Genomic DNA, 20614 nt, shown 5'->3' with positions numbered 1-20614 from the left:
CTTGCTTGAGGGTGTCAATGATGGCCTTCTGGACAGCAGTCAGGTCGGCAGTCTTACCCATGATTGCGGTTTTGAGTAATGAACCAGGCTGGGAGTTTTTAAAAGCCTCAGGAATCTTTTGCAGGTGTTTAGAGTTAATTAATTAATTGATTCAGATGATTAGGTTAATAGCTCGTTTAGAGAACCTTTTCATGATATGATAATTTTTTGAGATAGGAATTTTGGGTTTTCATGAGCTGTATGCCAAAATCATCAATATTAAAACAATAAAAGGCTTGAACTACTTCAGTTGTGTTGTAATGAATCTAAAATATATGAAAGTCTAATGTTTATCAGTACATTACAGAAAATAATGAACTTTATCACAATATGCTAATTTTTTGAGAAGGACCTGTATGGTTTGTTAGGATAGGACAATATTTGGCGATACATATTTTGAAAATACTACTATTTCAAATCTGGAATCTGAGGGAGCAAAAAAATCTAAATATTGAGAGAATCTCCTTTAAAGTTATCCAAATGTAATTCTTAGCAATGCATATTACTAATCAAAAATGAAGTTTTGATATTTACAGTAGGAAATTTACTAAATATCTCCATGGATCATGATCTTTACTTTAATATCCTAATAATTTTTTGAATAAAAGAAAAATGTATAATTTTGATCCATACAATGTATTGTTGGCTATTGTTACAAATATACCTGTGTTACTCATGACTGCTTCTGTGCTCCAGGGTCATATAGGTATATGTGTGTGTATATATATATATATATATATATATATATATATATATGTATATATGTATGTGTGTTTGTGTAGCAAATTAGCTCAAAAGGGAAATGTATATAAATAATTACAATTAATTGATTAATTACAATTATTTATATCAGCTGCAAGTATTAACTGTAGCAGAATTAAATTGCCATAATCTAATCTGTTCGTGCAGCAAACATTCAGTGTAAATTAAAAAAAAATACTCTTTTCCAGAGCACATGCATGACTGCCAGCCTTGAGTGACAGTCTTATGGCGCTTTTCCACTGCATAGTACGCCACGGTACAGTTCAGTACGGCATACTTTTAGGGGGTTTTCCACTGGGTACAGTACCTGGTACTTTTTTTAGTACCACCTCGGCCGAGGTTCCAAGCGAGCCGTACCGTTACTAAAACGTGACGTGTAAACTCTGCTGATCACTGATTGGCCGGAGAGAATAGTCTCTGCCTGCGTCATTGAACTTGAGACACGAGACACAACAGACCCGCTAGATTTAAATCAGCACAGCCAGCGACGGATCGAACTGTTTTGAATGGGCGCACCTTTTTTTAACAACCAATAATGGCTGTTTTGTTGTCTGTTGAGGAAGTACATACGTCCCTCTCTTTGATAGCCGAGGAGCGGATCCAGCGTGAGCTAGATGGAGCAAAGCGGAATTGAAAGGTTTTTCAGGAGTCATGGCCCGCGTCTCCCAGACGAGCCGTTTACACGCAGCCTGTCTCGTAATGCTCTTTTATACTCACGGTCTCGCTCCCGGTTCTGCTCCGCAAGTCTCTCACGAGCACATCTGGCAATATGGACGAGGCCTGACGCACGCGCGCAACCTGTCCACTCGCACCTGGCTTCAAGTTTAAAACGAATGTAAATTAAGTCTAACTGCTTGCCAAATTCACTTGTGGGAAATGTGCTGAATGTTTCATTTCATCCTTGTTCTTAAAATCCCAAATACTTAAAAATTAATAAATCAGCCCGTGTAACATGTAATACTTGAATAATTGACTAAAGAAATACAGTTCTTTATTTATAAAAAAAATAAACAAATCTTTCCTGTGAAATTCAGTAATTCTGTAAAAGTAGTAATACCATTATAATCTTCCCTGCAGAAAAAACAAACAAACAAACAAAAAGAAAAAAAAACAGTAGAACCCCTCCTAAAACACAATAGAAAATGTAAAGGATTTAAGGGTTATAATGGGAATTGTATTGGTTTTAATGTAAACTATAATGGTGTATACTGGTATTTGATGCATTCTATTGGTGGGATGCAGGGCTTGACGCTTACCTTTTCACCAACGAGCACATGTGCTCCTAAGTCAGAAAATTTAGGGGCGCATTAAAAACATTTAGGGGCGCAATGCTAATTTTTTAGTTTTAGCTTAATAAGGGGATACAAAGAGACATTTACAAGCACAATTATTTAATTTATCAGAATACAGAAAGTACACAAGGTTTTTAAATAATTTTACTTCAGACACTATTTAATAGGCTAATTATGTAATTAGTTATAATCCTATTAAACTGTGTCGGTATAATATTTTCACAATAATCATTGAAGCTTTTGTCACGGTCTATGTTTTTGTTTTTAAATCACAATATATAATTTCTAAGTGAAAAAAGTGTTGTCCTCCTAACAGGTTAAATAACTTTATTAAAGATAATTTACTAAAAGACTTTTATAAAAAATACATAAAAATATAAAGTAAACAAGTGTTTCAAGATTAGAGTGCAAACGATTGTTCAAATGAACGAAAGAACAATAGGTAAGTAAGTCCCATTTGTTAACATTAGTTAAAGCAGGTGAACATTAACTAAAAATGTGCAATAGCTAATTGTTGCAGTAGTTAATATTCTTTGTTAATGTTGATTAATAAAAAATACAACTATGTTAGTTAATGTTAGCTCCATTGAATTATATTAAGACAACTTTTGATTTTACAATGTATTATTAAAAGTTGAAATTAAGATAGCATTATTAATAAATGCAGTCATTGTTTTTTTCATGTTAACTAATGGAACTTGTGTTTCTGAACAATAATAACGAATCAGTCGTTGATATATAGATAGGCCCACTGTTCTCTATTATAGATCAGTGGATGGGCCATGGTTTAGCTTAGAAAACATAAATAGCTCATTAAGTCTTTAAGTAAGAATTATTTGATGCTATTGTGAAGATTAAAGCGAATATAAATATCTAAATGACTGTGAGTGTGAAACATTATTTACACAGTTTTAGGAAAGTAGCGCAGCTGATTTGTTTACTGGGTTACCGGGGTAACGGCAGCGGCAGCGCCCTCTAGTGGCGAATGTGCGTCATTCAGCGCGTCTTCACTTTAACGCGCTCCGCTTTTCTTCTCATCTGTGCTCATTTAAATTAAACCGTTGCCTTTTTAAAGTTCTAAAGTAATCATATGAGGCTGCATCCCAATTTTTCCATAAATAAACAGAATAAATTAATACGTTTGTTATAGGCTACTGTATAAGTTAGGCTGTTTTGTATTTTGTTTTGTATTTGCACTTGTGCTCCTAAATACATTTTCCAGTTCGCATCTATTTTTAGTCGCAAATGCGAGTGAAATGCTCGCTCTGTCGAGCCCTGGGATGTAATCTAGCAGATGACAACCAATAGAACAACAGTAATTCCTATTGGAATAATGCCCAAAACAAAAAGGAATTTTGTAATGTTTTTATTTATGGAAACTATAAGAATTTCTGTGATGGTTTCTATTGTTTTTTTTCAGCAGGGTAACGATACTCATACTGTGCTGCACATTATTGACAATATTGAGCTGAAGGTTTTGATATTTTCGCAATTTGATATTTTTCCCCAAATCGCACAGCCCTACCACAGAAATTCTTTCATACAGTATTAATGCATTAGAGCATGTAGTAAGGATCAAAATTGTACATTAACATTCATTTGCAAGGCAGAATCAGAAACTCATGTAATTTGTGCACAAGAGTTTTATTAACTAAAAACTAACACAAACTAGTCTAACAAACATACATACACTCGCATACATACGAAAGGGGAGCTAAAGCGGATGAATGAAGCCATTAGAGAAACCAGAGAATGCAATTATGAAAACAGTCAGTTAACCACCTGAGTAAAAACCATCAGCGTCGTTTATAACGGGTTCTGCAGCTTATACTAAACCTCTGTTTCGTTTACTTAAATGTTACGATACTTGCATTGCCTTGGTCGTTGAACGAGTGTCTGGATGCAGTCTCGGATGAAAGTTCTGATTGTTTGGTGGTGTTGGAGTTCAAGTTCTTCCGGGTTTGAAGGGTGATGAACTCTCTTGAAAGAGGTTATTCTTGCTCAGTGGTGATTGGGAGAGTTTTCTCCCAGATGAAGGTGATGAGAGAACTAAGAGAGACATCAGCTGAGATCCTAGGGTCTTTGATGAATGGAAAGTCAAGGCCGAAGCCTGGCACACTTAAGGGTTCCAGGAGAGTTCTAGCTCGCATCATCATCTTCTCAGTATCTAACAGAACTGCTGACTGGCGAGACGGGTCACTGTTGTGAGAGCTTTATTTGATATAGAGGTCACACCTCCGGGAAGTCACAGAACCAGTTGTGACTTTCACTTTTGGATGGAAAGTTTATGACTCTTTGTCTGAGAGCATGGTAATGTGCATATGTAATTCAACTGGGTGTTGATGCAAAAAATACTGAAGATTCTTAGGACACTAATATGTTGCATAGGTATCAACATGTAATATACACTCGATTAGATCATCCGAAGACAAATTCATAGATACTAAACATGGAATAGGTAAGGTTACATGAACGAGTGGTTCTATCATAAGCATGCATAAAACAGTATACAATACAAAAGACAATATACAAGAACAGTAATAATATACACAATGACCTGAGGATATGTGATAGGAAGGTCAAAGAAAAATCTATGAATTAATGAAAGAAGTTGCTTCCTATAGCAGTATGTATCTGTTTTAGAGGGAATTGAGTAGGGGGAAGATTCTCTCTACATTCTTTTAGGTCGTAAAGTTTATCTGATCTGGCTGAGGTTTCCTGATTGCCATGGTAACCAGGGGTCTGGGGTCCGGGGTCCTTCACAGACATCCTGGCACCTAGTATGTTTATTGGGTTGAGGGGTCTGTGATTATATGTTGAATCTAATGAAAAATTGTGTGTCGGATGCTATATTTCTTTGCTTTTTTCCCCCCAGGAAAGAAGATTAAATATCTTATGTCATTTTTTCTTATTTGCATCTTTTTTACATGTTGATTTAAGAATCTTTAGGTATTTTGACTGGAAACAACATGACAAAACTACTATTTTTTTAAAGCATTTTTTGGAGTGCAGGTACATTCATTCATTGTGCATATTTTCATGATGCATACACAAAAATGGCATGCATTTTTTACACTGGATCCTGTAGATGAGAAGTCTGCATTAATTTGTGGGGAGTTACATTTACGTTAAGAGGATTCGGTTTTATTTTATTATTATTATTATTATTATTATTTTATCAGATTTATTTTTGCCTTATCCGCATGCATAATTATTTGAGCAGTACCATTTTTAAATGAGGTTCACTTGATAACATCTTGCTGCGACCTCTGGAAGTAACCTAATAATTATTTCCTTCAGGATTTCCAGTGTGGATGGATGCATTGATGACACGCATAATCCTATCATCGCACCTTCCGAAAATGAAACCGATTACTGTATGAAATGGAAGAATGCCAGATATAAGGGTTGTCCGAGATATCTTCATCTGTCAGTGGTGCTGGTGCAGGTCCTCCCCCCGTTTTACAAGTCTCTGCCTTCTTGCTGTTCGCTGAATACATTTATTCATTTATCTGACGCTTTTATCCAAAGCGACTTACAATTGCTATATATGTCAGAGGTTGCACGCCTCTGGAGCAACTAGGGGTTAAGTGTCTTGCTCAGGGACACATTGGTGTCTCACAGTGGATTCGAACCCGGGTCTCTCACACCAAAGGCATGTGTCTTATCCACTGCGCCATCACCACCAATAGAAGTCAAATGTTTATTTCATTACCCTAATTAAAAAATGTAGCATGTTGTATTGGAGAACATTTAATCATGTGAAAAGAGCATTATACTATGTGGGGAAAAAGCTGCTGTGCATTGAAATATACACTAAATGAAATTTATTGAAAAAAATGTTTGTAAAGTCATGTACTCTACAAGTATGCAGACGTCTTTTTGTCAGGTGCTGTTGTCACGATGAAGCGTAATTCGAAGCTCCACTGATCATGGCTTCTCATAGTTGTGATGCAGACGCTAAACTCAGAGTTGATTGAACTAACTCAGTTCAGCTGTTCTGAAATCTCTGGATTAGTCAACTCAGAGTTGAAGTTTTAACTCAGAGTTTGTTGAACCTCCTTTCTGGATTACACCCCAGCACTTCATTTAGGCACGTCATGCTGCATGCTTGTTGGCTCACTGACATTGACAAGATTAACCCCTTAGGTATTGAAATTTCCTTTAGCTCAAATAGTAGAGCATGGCGCTAGCAACGCCAAGGTCATGGGTTCGATTCCCAGGGAAAGCAAGAGCTGATAAAATGTAAAAACTGTAACTTGAATGCAATGTAAGTCGCTTTGGATAAAAGCGTCTGCTAAATGCATAAATGTAAATGTAATGAAATTTGGTACCAAACGACAAGACCTTTTTTTTCTAATCCTCTATTGTATTGAGGCAATTCTGTCGGTGCCTAAAAAACATTGAACTCGATACCCAGCCCTACTGATCTTTTCTCTTTTGAAACTTGTGCCCGTTTCTTTTTCCATTATTTGATGACTTTTACTGTGCATTGCGGCAGGGGTTCCTATGATGTAGATAAATTAATGCTAACCAGCTGATAAATATAACAAATGCCACAGCATCACTTTCTATGGGAATAAATGTAACCAGTGACATTTCATGTTTTAACAAAAACCCTCAGGGGCTCATATACCCTCGTTAGGAAAGCCATCACTGAATGAGCAATGGAATTGATTGACAGCGGCTCTCTCTCTTCCTGTAGGTGTGACCTCCGTGAACCCTACCACACAGCCTCGAGCAATAAGGAGTAAAACCCACGATGGCCAGCCAGAATGTAAGAACCCGTTCAAGGCGATGATGGCAGTGGGGCAGCGGCACTTCTCTCCAGATCCGTGCGGCCCGCAGCAGCCGGAGGTTTTCCCCGCGTTCTCCCGCCAGAGGCTGGTCAGCGGCGGACACGGAGGCATGCTGAGCCCTCCCTTGCAAGCCTTCGGTGACGGCTCTCTGTCCCCACGAACGGACGCTCTCGGCAGCCCCGACGGGTTTGTGCGCAACACCCCCTGTGGCTTCCAGGGGACCGGCAGTCCTGGGGCCATGATGCACGGCTCGCCTGCCACCCAGTCGTCCTGCATCATGGCTGGAAGGACTAACATGCCTCTGTCTCCGCCGGTCCCCAACAAGAGCCCCATCATGAAGAAGCCCCTGTGCAGCTACCCGCCGGGCATGGATTCCAGCAGGACCGTGTTTCCGCACAAGGCCCCGTCTGCTCCCGCCTGCGCCCTGCAGAGCAAGCAGCTGAGCTCCGAGAAGGACCCTCTCGGCATCCTGGACCCCATTCCCAGTAAACTCAACCTCTCCGCTTTCCAGCCCAGCGCCCACTCTCAGGTACCAATGATGAATGTAAACCTCCCCCCTGCCATCGTCCCTCTGCCGAGTAACCTGCCTCTGCCCTCGGTGAAGCCGGGGCCAGTGGGTCACTTGCAGAGGACGCAGCACTCTGCCTCCGTCTCCCCGTCGCCTGTCACCTCGCCTGTGCACATGTCCGGACCGGTGTTGGGCCGCATGGAGGCGTCTCCGCAGCGCTCCCGGTCCTCCTCCACATCCTCGGAGCAGGGCAGCTTTGTCGTTCCCCCCTGCAGCAGCATGAAGGTCCCGCCGCGCTCGCCCAGGTCCTCCATGAGCTCGCCCCGGCCCGCTCTGCCCTCCAGCCCGTCTGGCAAACCGGACGCTCTCCACCAGTACAAAGATGTGCCCAGCCAGCTGTTGGCAGGGATGAGCGCTCAGCACAACCCCATGTATCCGCCGGCCCCAGGCGCCGCCCCGCAGAAGGAGCACCCGGGCCTCTTGGGAATGCCACTGAACCAGATCCTTAACCAACACAACGCTGCCTCCTTCCCCGCCAGCAGCCTCCTCTCAGCGGCCGCCAAAGCACAGCTAGCAAATCAAAACAAGCTGGGGAGCGGCGGGGCAAGCGCGGGGCCGTCTGATGCCGGCATGGCCGTCGAAGGCCACAATGCTCTAAATCCCATGCTGCCACCCAACCCCGCCATGATAGCGGCTGGCGGCGAGGGCCAGAGTGGACGCGCCGCGCTTCGGGACAAGCTGATGGCGCAGCAGCGCGACCCTCTCCGCAAGCGCAAGCTTCCTCCCAACGCTAACCACGACGGTGCTTTCTTCATGAGGACGCCCTGCCCCTCAGCCGAGCAGATGAGGAAAACCGCCCGGCTGCCCTCCAACACGTCGATGGCTCAGCTGCTGCAGTCTCTGAGCAACCACAGCTCACACGGGCCCCGGGGCCGAAGCTTGTGTGAGGCTCCGAGCGCGCAGGTCCAGAAGCGGCTGCATGGCCCCGGAGTGGAGTCTGCAGCTCAGTATCCCGCTGGGATCAACCAGATGCAGGCCACGACGATGAGAAACTGCGGGCCCGTGAACCAAAGCGGACACGTTCCTCTTGGAAACCACGTGATGAGACATGCGAACACTCACTTCCAGCCGCGCCTCAACTGCATGCTGCCTGCGGACGCCGCGACCGACGCAGGTGAGGAGTCTTCAGCTCCTGCTGATGCTTGCAGAGGCATCATGCACCTGTTATTTTTGACAGGGTGGGGGGTGTCGTCATGCTTGTCATGTGACACACAGTAGTAGGCTTATTATTTATTTAAATTTTCCTTTTTTATTCAAAATATTCCCAAACATGTTAAATGGATAGTTCACCCTAAAATGAAAATTAGGTCATTAATTAGTCACTTTCATGTCGTTCCAAACCCGTAAGACTTTTGTTCATTTTCGAAACACAAATTAAGATATTTTGATGAAATCCGAGAGCTCTCTGACCCTACATAGACAGCAAGGATCCTAACACGATCAAGGACATCAGTAAAATCAGGGCCGGTTCTAGACATTTAGAAGATGACATCAATATTCTAGTGTGTTTGCATGCAAATTCAAAGCATCATGTCTGGGTGCGTCAACGGCGCTCGCGCTCTTTTAAACTCGTAATAAAGCAGTGAATGATCTTTCTAGAAATCACACTGATCGACAGAAGTTTATATTTAGAATGTATTGCAATCACTCCAAAATAGATGACCACAACACACCTGCATTAGGAGCTGCACTTCTTTGCGTGCCTGTTTAGCCATGTGCATCGCATAGTTCGCAGCACCTGAAGGATGTGTTCGTTACACAAACATTCAGAAGGCGGGACCCGCTTTGAAACTGCAACATTAATTGGTTTAATTGCAGATGAGTGACAATTCAACCATATCCAATGAACAATGAGACTAGTGTTTGCTGCCTGTCTTGACTAATGGACTGGAGTACAGGGGATGCTACAGTTATGGAACCGTAAAAGCCCGGGGCCCTATGCTCTGCCTATAGCTAGCGTCGGCCCTGGGTAAAACAGTCCATGTGACGAAGCTACGAGAATACTTTTTGTGCAAAGAAAACAAAACTGATTACTTTATTCAGGATTCTCATCCTATATGTGTGCCACCATTGTGGAGATGTCCGCATGTAAACTACGCATGTGTGTTCAACGTAAGCAGCGGCACCATGTGCATGCATCGTTTACATGAAGCGGAAGCAAGCACATTTTGGGTCTTATGGAAGGACATGAGGGTGAGTAATTAATGACAGAATTTTAATTTTTGGGTGAACTATTTCTTTAATTATAGGCCTATCATGAAATCCCTTGATTCTCAAATATGTGTAAGTAAATGCATTTTGAAACTTTATAGATCATGTTAGTTGATCTGTAACGGGTGATGGGTAAAGTAGCCTAATATTAATGTAATCTATTAATTATGCATAAATCCTGTCTTTTTTACTTAAGTACCAGATATGGGTGTCGTAATATCATGAACTATTTTTAATGCGACTAACTTTGGAGAAAACATTGTAAGTTACTAATTATAACTCTTACATTGCACAGAAAGAGAGCAAGGAACATTTACATTATCAAAGCTCATTATCATTGACTTTAAGTCTAGCCAAAGTTCAAGCACTCTCAAAATCTCCAATTATAATCACTGAAGCGGTTTACACTCTGACATGATTATCTTGCTCGCATTTGTACACACATCTGCACTTTGTTGTTTCTGATGAGAGAATTCGCCAGAGAGCAAAATTCAGTCAGCGAGCGCGCACAGAACAAAACACCGGTGTTTCATCGGTGACTCATCTGAACGCCTCTGATTGGCCATTGCTTTCATAAGCTCAACAGAGGTAATACTGCACAGTGCTATAAAAACGCATCTGTCTCTGGCTCAGCACCAGCCATCGAATGCAGGTTTAAATTTAGCAGCTGCTGGTGTGCCACACTGTATATTCTAATCACACCGGTGTGACCATATCAAATATAGAATATAGCCTGTTGTTTGTATTTTGGAAGCTTCATTCAAAATCCACTTGGTTCAAAAGTCTGAGGGGACACATGCCTCTCGGTTTGAATGGGCACGACGCCTGTTTGTTATACCAAACATTGACTGAAGATGTTGGCATCACTACACCCTTATTTCAAACATAAGTAATTATATTGCAATATCATTATGTTGAAGTATAAAATGACTGGTGTGGTAATGTAAGGTTTCAGAGATTGCGTGGTTTTAGGTTTCTCTGCTTATTGGTGGCAGCTTCTGATTATAAGGCCAGAAGAAAAATAATGTTTTTAATGATTTGGAAGCAGTCATTAAAAACATTTAAATTTTTCATGGTGGGCAACTGAACATTTTTACAGAAAAAGGTACAGAAAACAGACAATTCAAAGCATTCAAAAGTGGTTTCAATGCCCCACATATTAATAACGGCTCCCTGATGCTCGCAATTGATACACAGTATAATTATACCCAAAGATATAATTGCGAGAGAAAGCATTGAAATATATTTTTTTTCCTCCCATCTCGTATTTATTCCCTTTAGGGGTTCTGTAGTACACGTAATTTCCTTTCCGAACACGGTATTCTTCTTCTGCCATTGTATGTGCATATCATACATATCTATGGTGCATATGGCTACCTACTGTTGCTGTCATGCAGTCGTGATTTATTTATAATCAATTTCTTCCTTGTTTTTACTCTTTACTCTTTCACACATGCATATACATCTATCTATCTATTTATACACAGTTGTGCTTATAAGTTTACATATCCCTCGCAGAAAATAGAAAATGTTAATGATTTTAACAAAATGTATGTATATGTGTGTGTGTATATGTGTATATATATATATATATATATATACATACACACAGGTCCTTCTCAAAAAATTAGCATATTGTGATAGTTCATTATTTTCTGTAATGTACTGATAAACATTAGACTTTCATATATTTTAGATTCATTACAACACAACTGAAGTAGTTCAAGCCTTTTATTGTTTTAATATTGATGATTTTGGCATACAGCTCATGAAAACCCGAAATTCCTATCTCAAAAAATTTGCATATTTCATCCGACCAATAAAAGAAAAGTGTTTTTAATACAAAAAAAGTCAACCTTCAGATAATTATGTTCAGTTATGCACTCAATACTTGGTCGGGAATCCTTTTGCAGAAATGACTGCTTCAATGCGGCGTGGCATGGAGGCAATCAGCCTGTGGCACTGCTGAGGTGTTATGGAGGCCCAGGATGCTTCGATAGCGGCCTTAAGCTCATCCAGAGTGTTGGGTCTTGCGTCTCTCAACTTTCTCTTCACAATATCCCACAGATTCTCTATGGGGTTCAGGTCAGGAGAGTTGGCAGGCCAATTGAGCACAGTAATACCATGGTCAGTAAACCATTTACCAGTGGTTTTGGCACTGTGAGCAGGTGCCAGGTCGTGCTGAAAAATGAAATCTTCATCTCCATAAAGCTTTTCAGCAGATGGAAGCATGAAGTGCTCCAAAATCTCCTGATAGCTAGCTGCATTGACCCTGCCCTTGATAAAACACAGTGGACCAACACCAGCATCACTGACTGTGGGTACTTGACACTGGACTTCAGGCATTTTGGCATTTCCCTCTCCCCAGTCTTCCTCCAGACTCTGGCACCTTGATTTCCGAATGACATGCAAAATTTGCTTTCATCCGCAAAAAGTACTTTGGAGCACTGAGCAACAGTCCAGTGCTGCTTCTCTGTAGCCCAGGTCAGGCGCTTCTGCCGCTGTTTCTGGTTCAAAAGTGGCTTGACCTGGGGAATGCGGCACCTGTAGCCCATTTCCTGCACACGCCTGTACACGGTGGCTCTGGATGTTTCTACTCCAGACTCAGTCCACTGCTTCCGCAGGTCCCCCAAGGTCTGGAATCGGTCCTTCTCCACAATCTTCCTCAGGGTCCGGTCACCTCTTCTCGTTGTGCTGCGTTTTCTGCCACACTTTTTCCTTCCCACAGACGTCCCACTGAGGTGCCTTGATACAGCACTCTGGGAACAGCCTATTCGTTCAGAAATTTCTTTCTGTGTCTTACCCTCTTGCTTGAGGGTGTCAATGATGGCCTTCTGGACAGCAGTCAGGTCGGCAGTCTTACCCATGATTGCGGTTTTGAGTAATGAACCAGGCTGGGAGTTTTTAAAAGCCTCAGGAATCTTTTGCAGGTGTTTAGAGTTAATTAGTTGATTCAGATGATTAGGTTAATAGCTCGTTTAGAGAACCTTTTCATGATATGCTAATTTTTTGAGATAGGAATTTTGGGTTTTCATGAGCTGTATGCCAAAATCATCAATATTAAAACAATAAAAGGCTTGAACTACTTCAGTTGTGTTGTAATGAATCTAAAATATATGAAAGTCTAATGTTTATCAGTACATTACAGAAAATAATGAACTTTATCACAATATGCTAATTTTTTGAGAAGGACCTGTATATAATTTTGCTAACACTGCACAGATGCAACACTAGCATGTTCTGCTTGAGGCCTGTTTCTGTTTTCTTTCACTAACACGCTTAAAAACCTGTGCGTTATACCTTGTGTGTACACATCTTCAACTGACCCATTCAGTCGTGTGTGTGTGAATCATACCTTGGAAAGCAGCACCAGTCATCTCACTGCTGTCTCCATGGCAACCTCCCCAGCAGCCTCTGGCAGTCGATCACACACGGTCCGCAGCGGCCGTCGTTATGACACTCAGTGTTCGTTACACAACACGACACGGCTGCTGTCGCACATGCATGTCATTTCAGTGTAATTTGTAGTTTAAGCTTGATTAAACCTGGAAAAACAGGACACTGACCACATCATGCATTAGCATTCACACACACGCTGATCTGCAGCTCCGCAAACGACACAGCTCACAGTAAACAGATGTTTATAAACTTCAGCCACTCGTCCGCTCTGGCCCTTGACGCCCCGGTCTGATCAGACTCACCTGATGATGCTGGGACCGTGGTGATTTGTGATCAGGTGTGTTTGATCAGAGCCGGAGCTGAGGGCCACTGTTTCACACTTCAAGAGCCTCTAGGAAAGCATGAAATATCTGCAATGTATGCGTCGCTTACATCAGGCTGTTTTTTAGTTTTAGTGGCTTTACTAGCATAATGTGTAAATTGACAATTTAAAGTTAGTAATCGATTCATTCACACTAGTCTTATGCTTAAACTATAATATTGTTTTACATCGTGTGGTTGTAGTTTTTAAACATTGCACTTTTTTATTTTTTACAAGGGCTGCCATTTAAATATGAAAAATAGTAATTATGCTCTCTAAAACAAATTTCAAATTCTGTAATCAGTTCAACAACGTCGTTTGCACCGCGCACCTCTGTGACTTGATCTTTTTTTATTTTGATGTGTTAATCTGTTAATCTGTTAAATCACTTAAAATTATTTTTCCCTATTGGTGATGATTGTTGAATAAAACGGAAAAAGAAGACTGTTCTCGTGAGTGCGGATCATAACTTCTTACACTAATAAGGAAATTTTTCAACAACCAGATCAATTCTAACTTTAACTGTCTGGACGGAGCGGGTCTCAATACATTCTGTTTGTAGCACCATAACAGCTCATATGTCTTTCGTTTAATTTGACATCTTTCCAGATTAAGATATTTTAGTTCCTCCTGCTTGCATTCTTTTTCATATTTTATTTCCTCTGTGCTGACCAGTCCAGCCGATGTAGTGATGTTCAGTGTCTGACCGCTGATGCTGTTGTGCCGTTGCTAACAGGTGATGCGGCGGCGCTGAGCTGTAGCATGGCTAACACTCCTCAGATGATGGCGTCCGCGGGGCATCTGTACCATCAGCATCATCAGCAGCAGCAGCATCCGGCGCTGCACGTCTCCGCTTATCCCGGCCAGGGCCATTCCTTCACTACAGCTCCTTTCACAGACAGTAACGTTCCCAACAACAGCATGCCTTGCCTGTACCAGGATTATCAGGTGACTCACTCAGTCCAGTAAAACAGCTCTTTTCTCTGACTGTAGCGACTCTGCTCTAATGACATGCTTGTGTTTGTGTGTTCAGGGCTGCATGCCTGACGGTGGCCCGCCGGCTATGAGCTCTCTCTCTGGAGACGCAGGCCTGTACCGTGATGTTCCTCAGAAGCTGCAGGGTGAGGTTTCTGTGCCGGGAGGCTCCGGAGGCCAGAGTTCGGTGGATGCGATCTACAGAGCGGTGGTGGATGCTGCTGGCAAAGGCATGCACGTGACCATCACCGCTGGCGCGAGCGGCAGCACACAGGCCAGCCCCGTCCCCGCGCTCCGCGCCATGAGTGCCTTCACCGCCTCCATCGGCCCTCCACTCGGCCTGCCTCACGCTGTCAGCGCCGTCATTCACGCGCCGCGTGGATCCGAGAGCACGAGCCGCCCGCCGCCCAACCGCAGGAGCTCTGAGCAGAACACGCCCGACGGGGCTGACGCCCACGAGTTCTTCCGCTCGCCGCGGCCGCACTGGGATGAGCCCAACCACGCGCCCTGGAGAGGAGAGGAGTTCCTGGAGTGCTCCACACAGGTGCGCAGCAGCAGAGCGGAGAGGAAAGCCCTGATGGAGTGTCCACTGGACACGACCTCCGACACTCAGACGGACGATGTTGCGAGCCTGCGGTTTAGCCACCGCGCCAGAGAGCGGCTGGAGCTCAACGGAGCGCTGCCTCGCACCGGATACGGGGAGCTGCTCACAGGCGACGACCAGTCGCCCGGATCCTCCACCAGCCTGGAAGGGCCGCTGCTCAAAGACTACACTCACTTCAACGGGCACTTTAACGGACACTGTGCGCCCAGCCCCTCGGACACCAAGAGCCTCAGCAGCGAGGAGGAGCTGCGGCACCCCGACTCTCCGTCGGCCGAACTGCTGCACTACAGGCCCCGGGCCTTCAATATGGGCGAGCTGGTCTGGCCAATCAAAGGCTTCCCGCCCTGGCCGAACAAACTGATGGGAGAAGAGCATGGGCGCAATGCCAGCATGCAACTGTCAGAACAGGCCAAGGTAAGAGACGCTGCCTTGTACTGTCTCTATGCCCTTGAAGGTGCCTAACGCAAAAGTCAGTCTGTTATTATAAAGTGTGAAAATATATTACAGAAGCATCATGTAGCCGTGGAGCAGAGCGTCCCGTCGCCGGCTAGCGTGAATGCTTCAGTGAGATTTGTGTGGTGGTTTTGGTGGGGCGAATGATGATCTGTGAACTTGTCAGTGATTGCTCAGATTATAAGGGCTTTGAGATCAAAGATTTAAGTCAAATCTTTAAACTGCAGTAGTAAGTATTGCAGATAATAGTTCTCTGGGTAACAGATCTGCTGTTTGAACTCTTGTTTTTTTAGGTGGAACCGGAGCAGCTGAAAACACTAACACAAGACCTTCAGATGCTGGACAGAGCCAGCAAAAAAAACAGGAAGTAAGTTTCTCTCTAAAACAGGGATCGTAAAACGCTGGAAAACATCTACAAGAGAAGAAAAGAGATGCTCAAACCAAAAATCAAAAATTCATCTCCAAAAGGTGCAACACTCACTCGAGAAGGAAAAAAAAATTGAGAATGTTGAATGGTGTGTCTGAGTTTTTACATGCTGTTTAAGAGCAAGTAAAATAATAAGCAGATGCTACCATGATAAGAGACCAGCACACGACAGTCTTGTTCACTACAGCTGATCTGAGATCTTTATAATGCTCTCAGATTTCCTGATTCTCTCTTCAGCAAACACACAGAATGGGATAATAGTTTCATGGCATTTTATGCACTTCAGTGCTCTGTATTTAATGCCTCAAAGTCACCTTTCACCCAATTTCTAGCGATAGGTTCACAGTTGTATGTTCAATTCACATTTATTTGCATAGTGCTTTTCACAATAAATATTGTTTCAGAGCAGCTCGCCAGAAAATGCATGTTTCTTTGATCTAAGGTTATTTGGCCTGGGAAATGTCTTTACTTAGAGATCTTTAATGTTTTTTTTTTTGTTTGTTTTTTATGTTTCATCAGGATTAATCTTACATTTATCAAACACTGAAATGAAAAATCTATAATCTATAAAATGTTAGTTATATTGATGTGAGTTGGTTCTCTCATTTTTTTAAATTCCTACACTGTTTGTTTCTTTTAATATACATTAATCCCTGAAAATAGCTATAGATGCTGTTATGGCAATAAAATTAAATGAATAGAATTCAGCCAGGGACCAGGAAGTCTTGAGAAATCTCTTTAATCTCTCTGATCCCCAGTCGATGGAAAAACTGTTGGCGGTGAGACTCATCTAGCAAACAAATAATGCCAGTAACAATAATACATGGACTAAGATAGTACAAGTCATTAATGTCACATTCTTTCATGTTTCTTTCTGATGGCTTGTGTTTTTGTGCAGCAGTTTGGCTCGACGTCTGTTGTTTTTAGAGGTGCGTTATTAATGTCTCGTGTCTCTCTCGCAGGGTGGGAAAGCTGAATCATCATTTAGAAGCTGCAATTCATGAGGCCATGAGTGAGTTGGACAAGATGTCTGGAACTGTGAGTTTCACACACACACCCCTCATGGAGCTTCTCACGCTCGTTCTGATTGGATGAAGGGATGATACAGTGAAGCTGTTGTCTGTCGTTCTGCAGGTTCACCAGGATCGTCAAGTCAAACTGCCCAAACCCAAGAGGAGGAAGATCTCCAGATAACAGCAGTGTCAGTGTGTCTCTCTCCCGCTCTCTTTGATCGTGGTGCTACACTCTAGCAGACGGCTCATCATGGCCCCGCCCTCATCCAGTGACTGACAGGTGCTGGATCAGCCAATTAGAAAAGGCAGCAAAAACAACTTGCTGAAGAACTATTTTTTTCTAGTGTACAAGGAAAAATATTTAAAAAAAAAAGAAAATTACTGCATTTAAGAACACAGACAGTCCAAATATTTCTGATATGTTTTCGATGTGTATATAGACAATACAGGAATTTCATGGTAAAAACATGGGAAGAGGTGTAAATACTGTAGGATAATGACATGTACAAGCCAACTCAATGCACACTTTATCTTCAGCTGTACAAAACACAAAGCAGAAATGTCTCGTCGGCCCATAAGGCCCTGCGACATTACAATGAATAAGAGTCAATCTGAGACTTTTCTAAGCTTCGGTTTGAGTTGTATTTTGAGTGTGTGTGTGTGTGTGTGTGTGTGTTGGAGTGGACTTCACCAGCTCAATGGGTTAGATGCGGGTTGCACTCGAGCTTGTGGGCTTCTATATATAGTTCAGGTCTTCCAGCACTAAACACTAATACATGAATATGTTTATAATTGTCCTGTGTCATCTTGCTGTGTTTTCTGCCTTTTATACGGTTAAATTGGTCTCTCCTTTGTGGTGTTTGTTTTAGACAGCACTGGTTTGTGAGGTTTCTTTGGAGTCATTTATACTGTAATGGCCAACAAAGAGGAAAACTAGGGGCCTTATAATGTGTGTTATAAATGATGCATGGACTCCCTGTTTATTTGACATGTTCAGTTAAACTTGGCAATAATACGGCCCTGCGCACAAAGCCTTATACTTGTGTGCACACACACACACACACACTTCAGTATTATTCCGTTAACACCGTGTTTCTTTGCTTTTCAGGTTGCAGTCAGTATTTTCTTTTAAAGTTTCACTCATCAAAAAATTAACAGTACTTGTGGAAAATCTTCATTTCGCTGTCCACTTAATGATAGAAGCCTCCAGTCAAATCAGAAATGAAATAAAATTAGTTTTACTCTACACGAAGAGGCTCAGGGGCCTCATGACATCACATGACCAGCCGAACACCAATCACTTTTTCTCATTAATGTGGAAAAGAGAAAACGCTGTCAGTAGCTGCAGACTTTTTTGGCGCTGCATCCACACGTCAGGAGTCAGAATCAGTTGCGAACGGGAACATATCGGCCAGCCGACGTCAGAAACCACTGAGCGGCCCAATCTGGGGGTAATACGGTGATGTTGTTGCATTATGGAAAGACACAGATGAGCTGTAGATGTGTTGAATCTCATACAGACTCAGAAAAGTCCTGCTATCATTCAGAGTTCTAAAGGGGTTGATGGGAAATGTCACTTCTGAGTGACAAACTGAGAGGAGTTTGTTTTTGTCTTTGTGTCTGTTATACTTTCATGAATATATGATCAGAAGGGTTAGAGAAGTGACTTTAGGGATCATAGACTGGGATATGGAACAGGTCAAGAGTCAGAGGTCAGTGTCGGTTGTACAGAATCATGGGAGAACACGGTGACATGGACATCTGCCAGTAACACTAACTCAATATGAAGAGCTGATTAAATTATTTTTGTGTGTAAACTCTATAGATACGCGTGGGATTTGCAGCATATTGCTGTGAAACACTCATCAGTTTGCATCCGTTTGAAACTCTAAAGCAGGGCAGATTAAATAGCAGCTATTGGCTGTTTTCTCTCCTTGTTGTCAATCTTTACAGAAATCTCACTACGAAATTAAGTGCAATATTTCCATTCAGTGGAACTGGGAAATATATGGGTGCAGATGTGGTTGTAATGGCGTTTCAGAGGAGAAATGGCTCAAGCCGGTGAACAGACTCGATCGGCTTGTGCGTCTCTGCTGGTGAAGTCGGCTCTGGTGTCAGTGCAATGCTGCGGCTCTGTGTTCAAAGTCTTACTGTTCAAGGTCAAAAACATTTTGTTCAATGTTGCCCAAAACATTTTCCATTTCAATTCTTGAGTCCTTTTCTTTAATTTCCTCTGTATGTGTGTGCGTGCGTGTACATTTTCTTTTTTTTTTTTCTTTCTTTCTCTCTTTGCTTGCTATTTTATGATTGGTATCTGACTGGTATTACAAACCTTTCTGATGTCAATATTTTTTTCAATACGTATCTGAGTATATATTTTCTCACCAGTATGTACTTTACAGCAGTCGACTTTGTAAAGTATGTTGTGCACTTGATTATGTTTGTTTCTGATAGCTTTGATGTGGCTGTTAGGCTTAGTTTGTTAAAGTCCATAATTTCTTATTGTTTTGTTTGATTTTTTTAAAGATGTCCTAAACAGCAGTTTTGTAAATATTGTGAACATTACAGTTCATGCTGTGATGTGACATTGAAATGATGTTGCACCAATGTTTCAATTAAAACCTGGTCACTAAATCTTGGTCATTAAACTGGTGTTTTTACCGTAGCTTTATATGATGGGTCATCAGAAATGATTGAAAGTATATTTTTGTTGTTTCAAATTCATGTTTTAATACTATTTTCAAATGCACTGTAGATTTCCATTTCATTAAGTTAGTTTCAGCAATGGTTGTTAGATTTTATATTTTATTTCTTGGACAAAATTATTCATGAATTTTAAACCGTTTTAGTTTTAGAAATGAGAGAATATTACAGTTTTTCTGTTTATACACAGTCCTTTGAATTTAAGGGTGTTTTATCACTGCTAAGCAGAGGTGACCAATAACACGAGTCACTGGAAGCAGGTGAATGAGGTCCAGCACTAACTAGTAACAGTGTGATGGATCTTTTTTTTATTTTTTATCTTAAATTGTAGTCTCCTCATCTGAGTATCTACTGTCTATCAATAGATAGCTAACAAAGGGTACTGCTAGAAATTTTGGGTCACTTGTTAATGTTTCCTTGTGATCTTTAATGATCACGTGATGAAGCCCCTCATTTTACACAAGATTTCACATTTATAACATTTTCACAAAAGTTCTTTATGGTCTGAAGTTTCTCCTATAATTACTGCAATCTGTCTTTGGATGTTGGAAAAAGGTTGACTAAGATCAACCGAAATTTATGTTTCAGAATCCAGAAAAAAACAAAACTTGCGTCTAGCTCAGATTCTGTAGGCATTTCAAGTTCAAGTTTATTTGTATAGCGCTTTTTACGATACAAATCGTTGCAAAGCAGCTCTACAGGAAATACATTTTCCACAATATATTTATATATTGTAGAACCTTAATATATTTAACTTAGACCACATACAGAATTACCAAATTTTGCCATGAGCTTTGGCATCCTCTGAGGTCCTCTGAGGGGTTGGCATTATCTTTTCTCAGGTGTTTGGTCATCTCAGATCATTTAAGGGTTGGATCCAGACTGAAGCTTCTGTAATTCCAGAAACAGAGAAACCAATAAAGACATAATTAGCGTAGCTGCTGTTCCATCGAAGCAAAAATTATTTGTTCAACTCAAGCTAAAGAATAATAATAATGTACATTTGAT

General features: G+C 41.7%; 1 protein-coding gene across 1 annotated transcript in view; it reads left to right on the top strand.

Annotated features, from left to right (window-relative positions):
* LOC306845425 (methyl-CpG-binding domain protein 5-like) overlaps positions 1 to 19562 on the top strand; it is a 36970-nt gene extending 17408 nt beyond the window's left edge. Inside the window, exons 5-10 of the mRNA XM_079378209.1 lie at positions 6799 to 8574; positions 14168 to 14379; positions 14465 to 15424; positions 15757 to 15830; positions 16853 to 16928; positions 17025 to 19562. Coding sequence (XP_079234335.1) covers positions 6799 to 8574; positions 14168 to 14379; positions 14465 to 15424; positions 15757 to 15830; positions 16853 to 16928; positions 17025 to 17084 — 3158 coding nt within the window. The 3' untranslated portion in view covers positions 17085 to 19562. The remainder of the gene's footprint in view (positions 1 to 6798; positions 8575 to 14167; positions 14380 to 14464; positions 15425 to 15756; positions 15831 to 16852; positions 16929 to 17024) is intronic.
* The last annotated feature ends 1052 nt before the right edge of the window (positions 19563 to 20614 follow it).

This window comes from Barbus barbus, assembly GCF_936440315.1.
Source record: "Barbus barbus genome assembly, chromosome: 25".
In the NCBI taxonomy this organism is placed as follows: Eukaryota; Metazoa; Chordata; class Actinopteri; order Cypriniformes; family Cyprinidae; genus Barbus; species Barbus barbus.
This window is presented reverse-complemented; position numbering and strand designations above follow the sequence as displayed.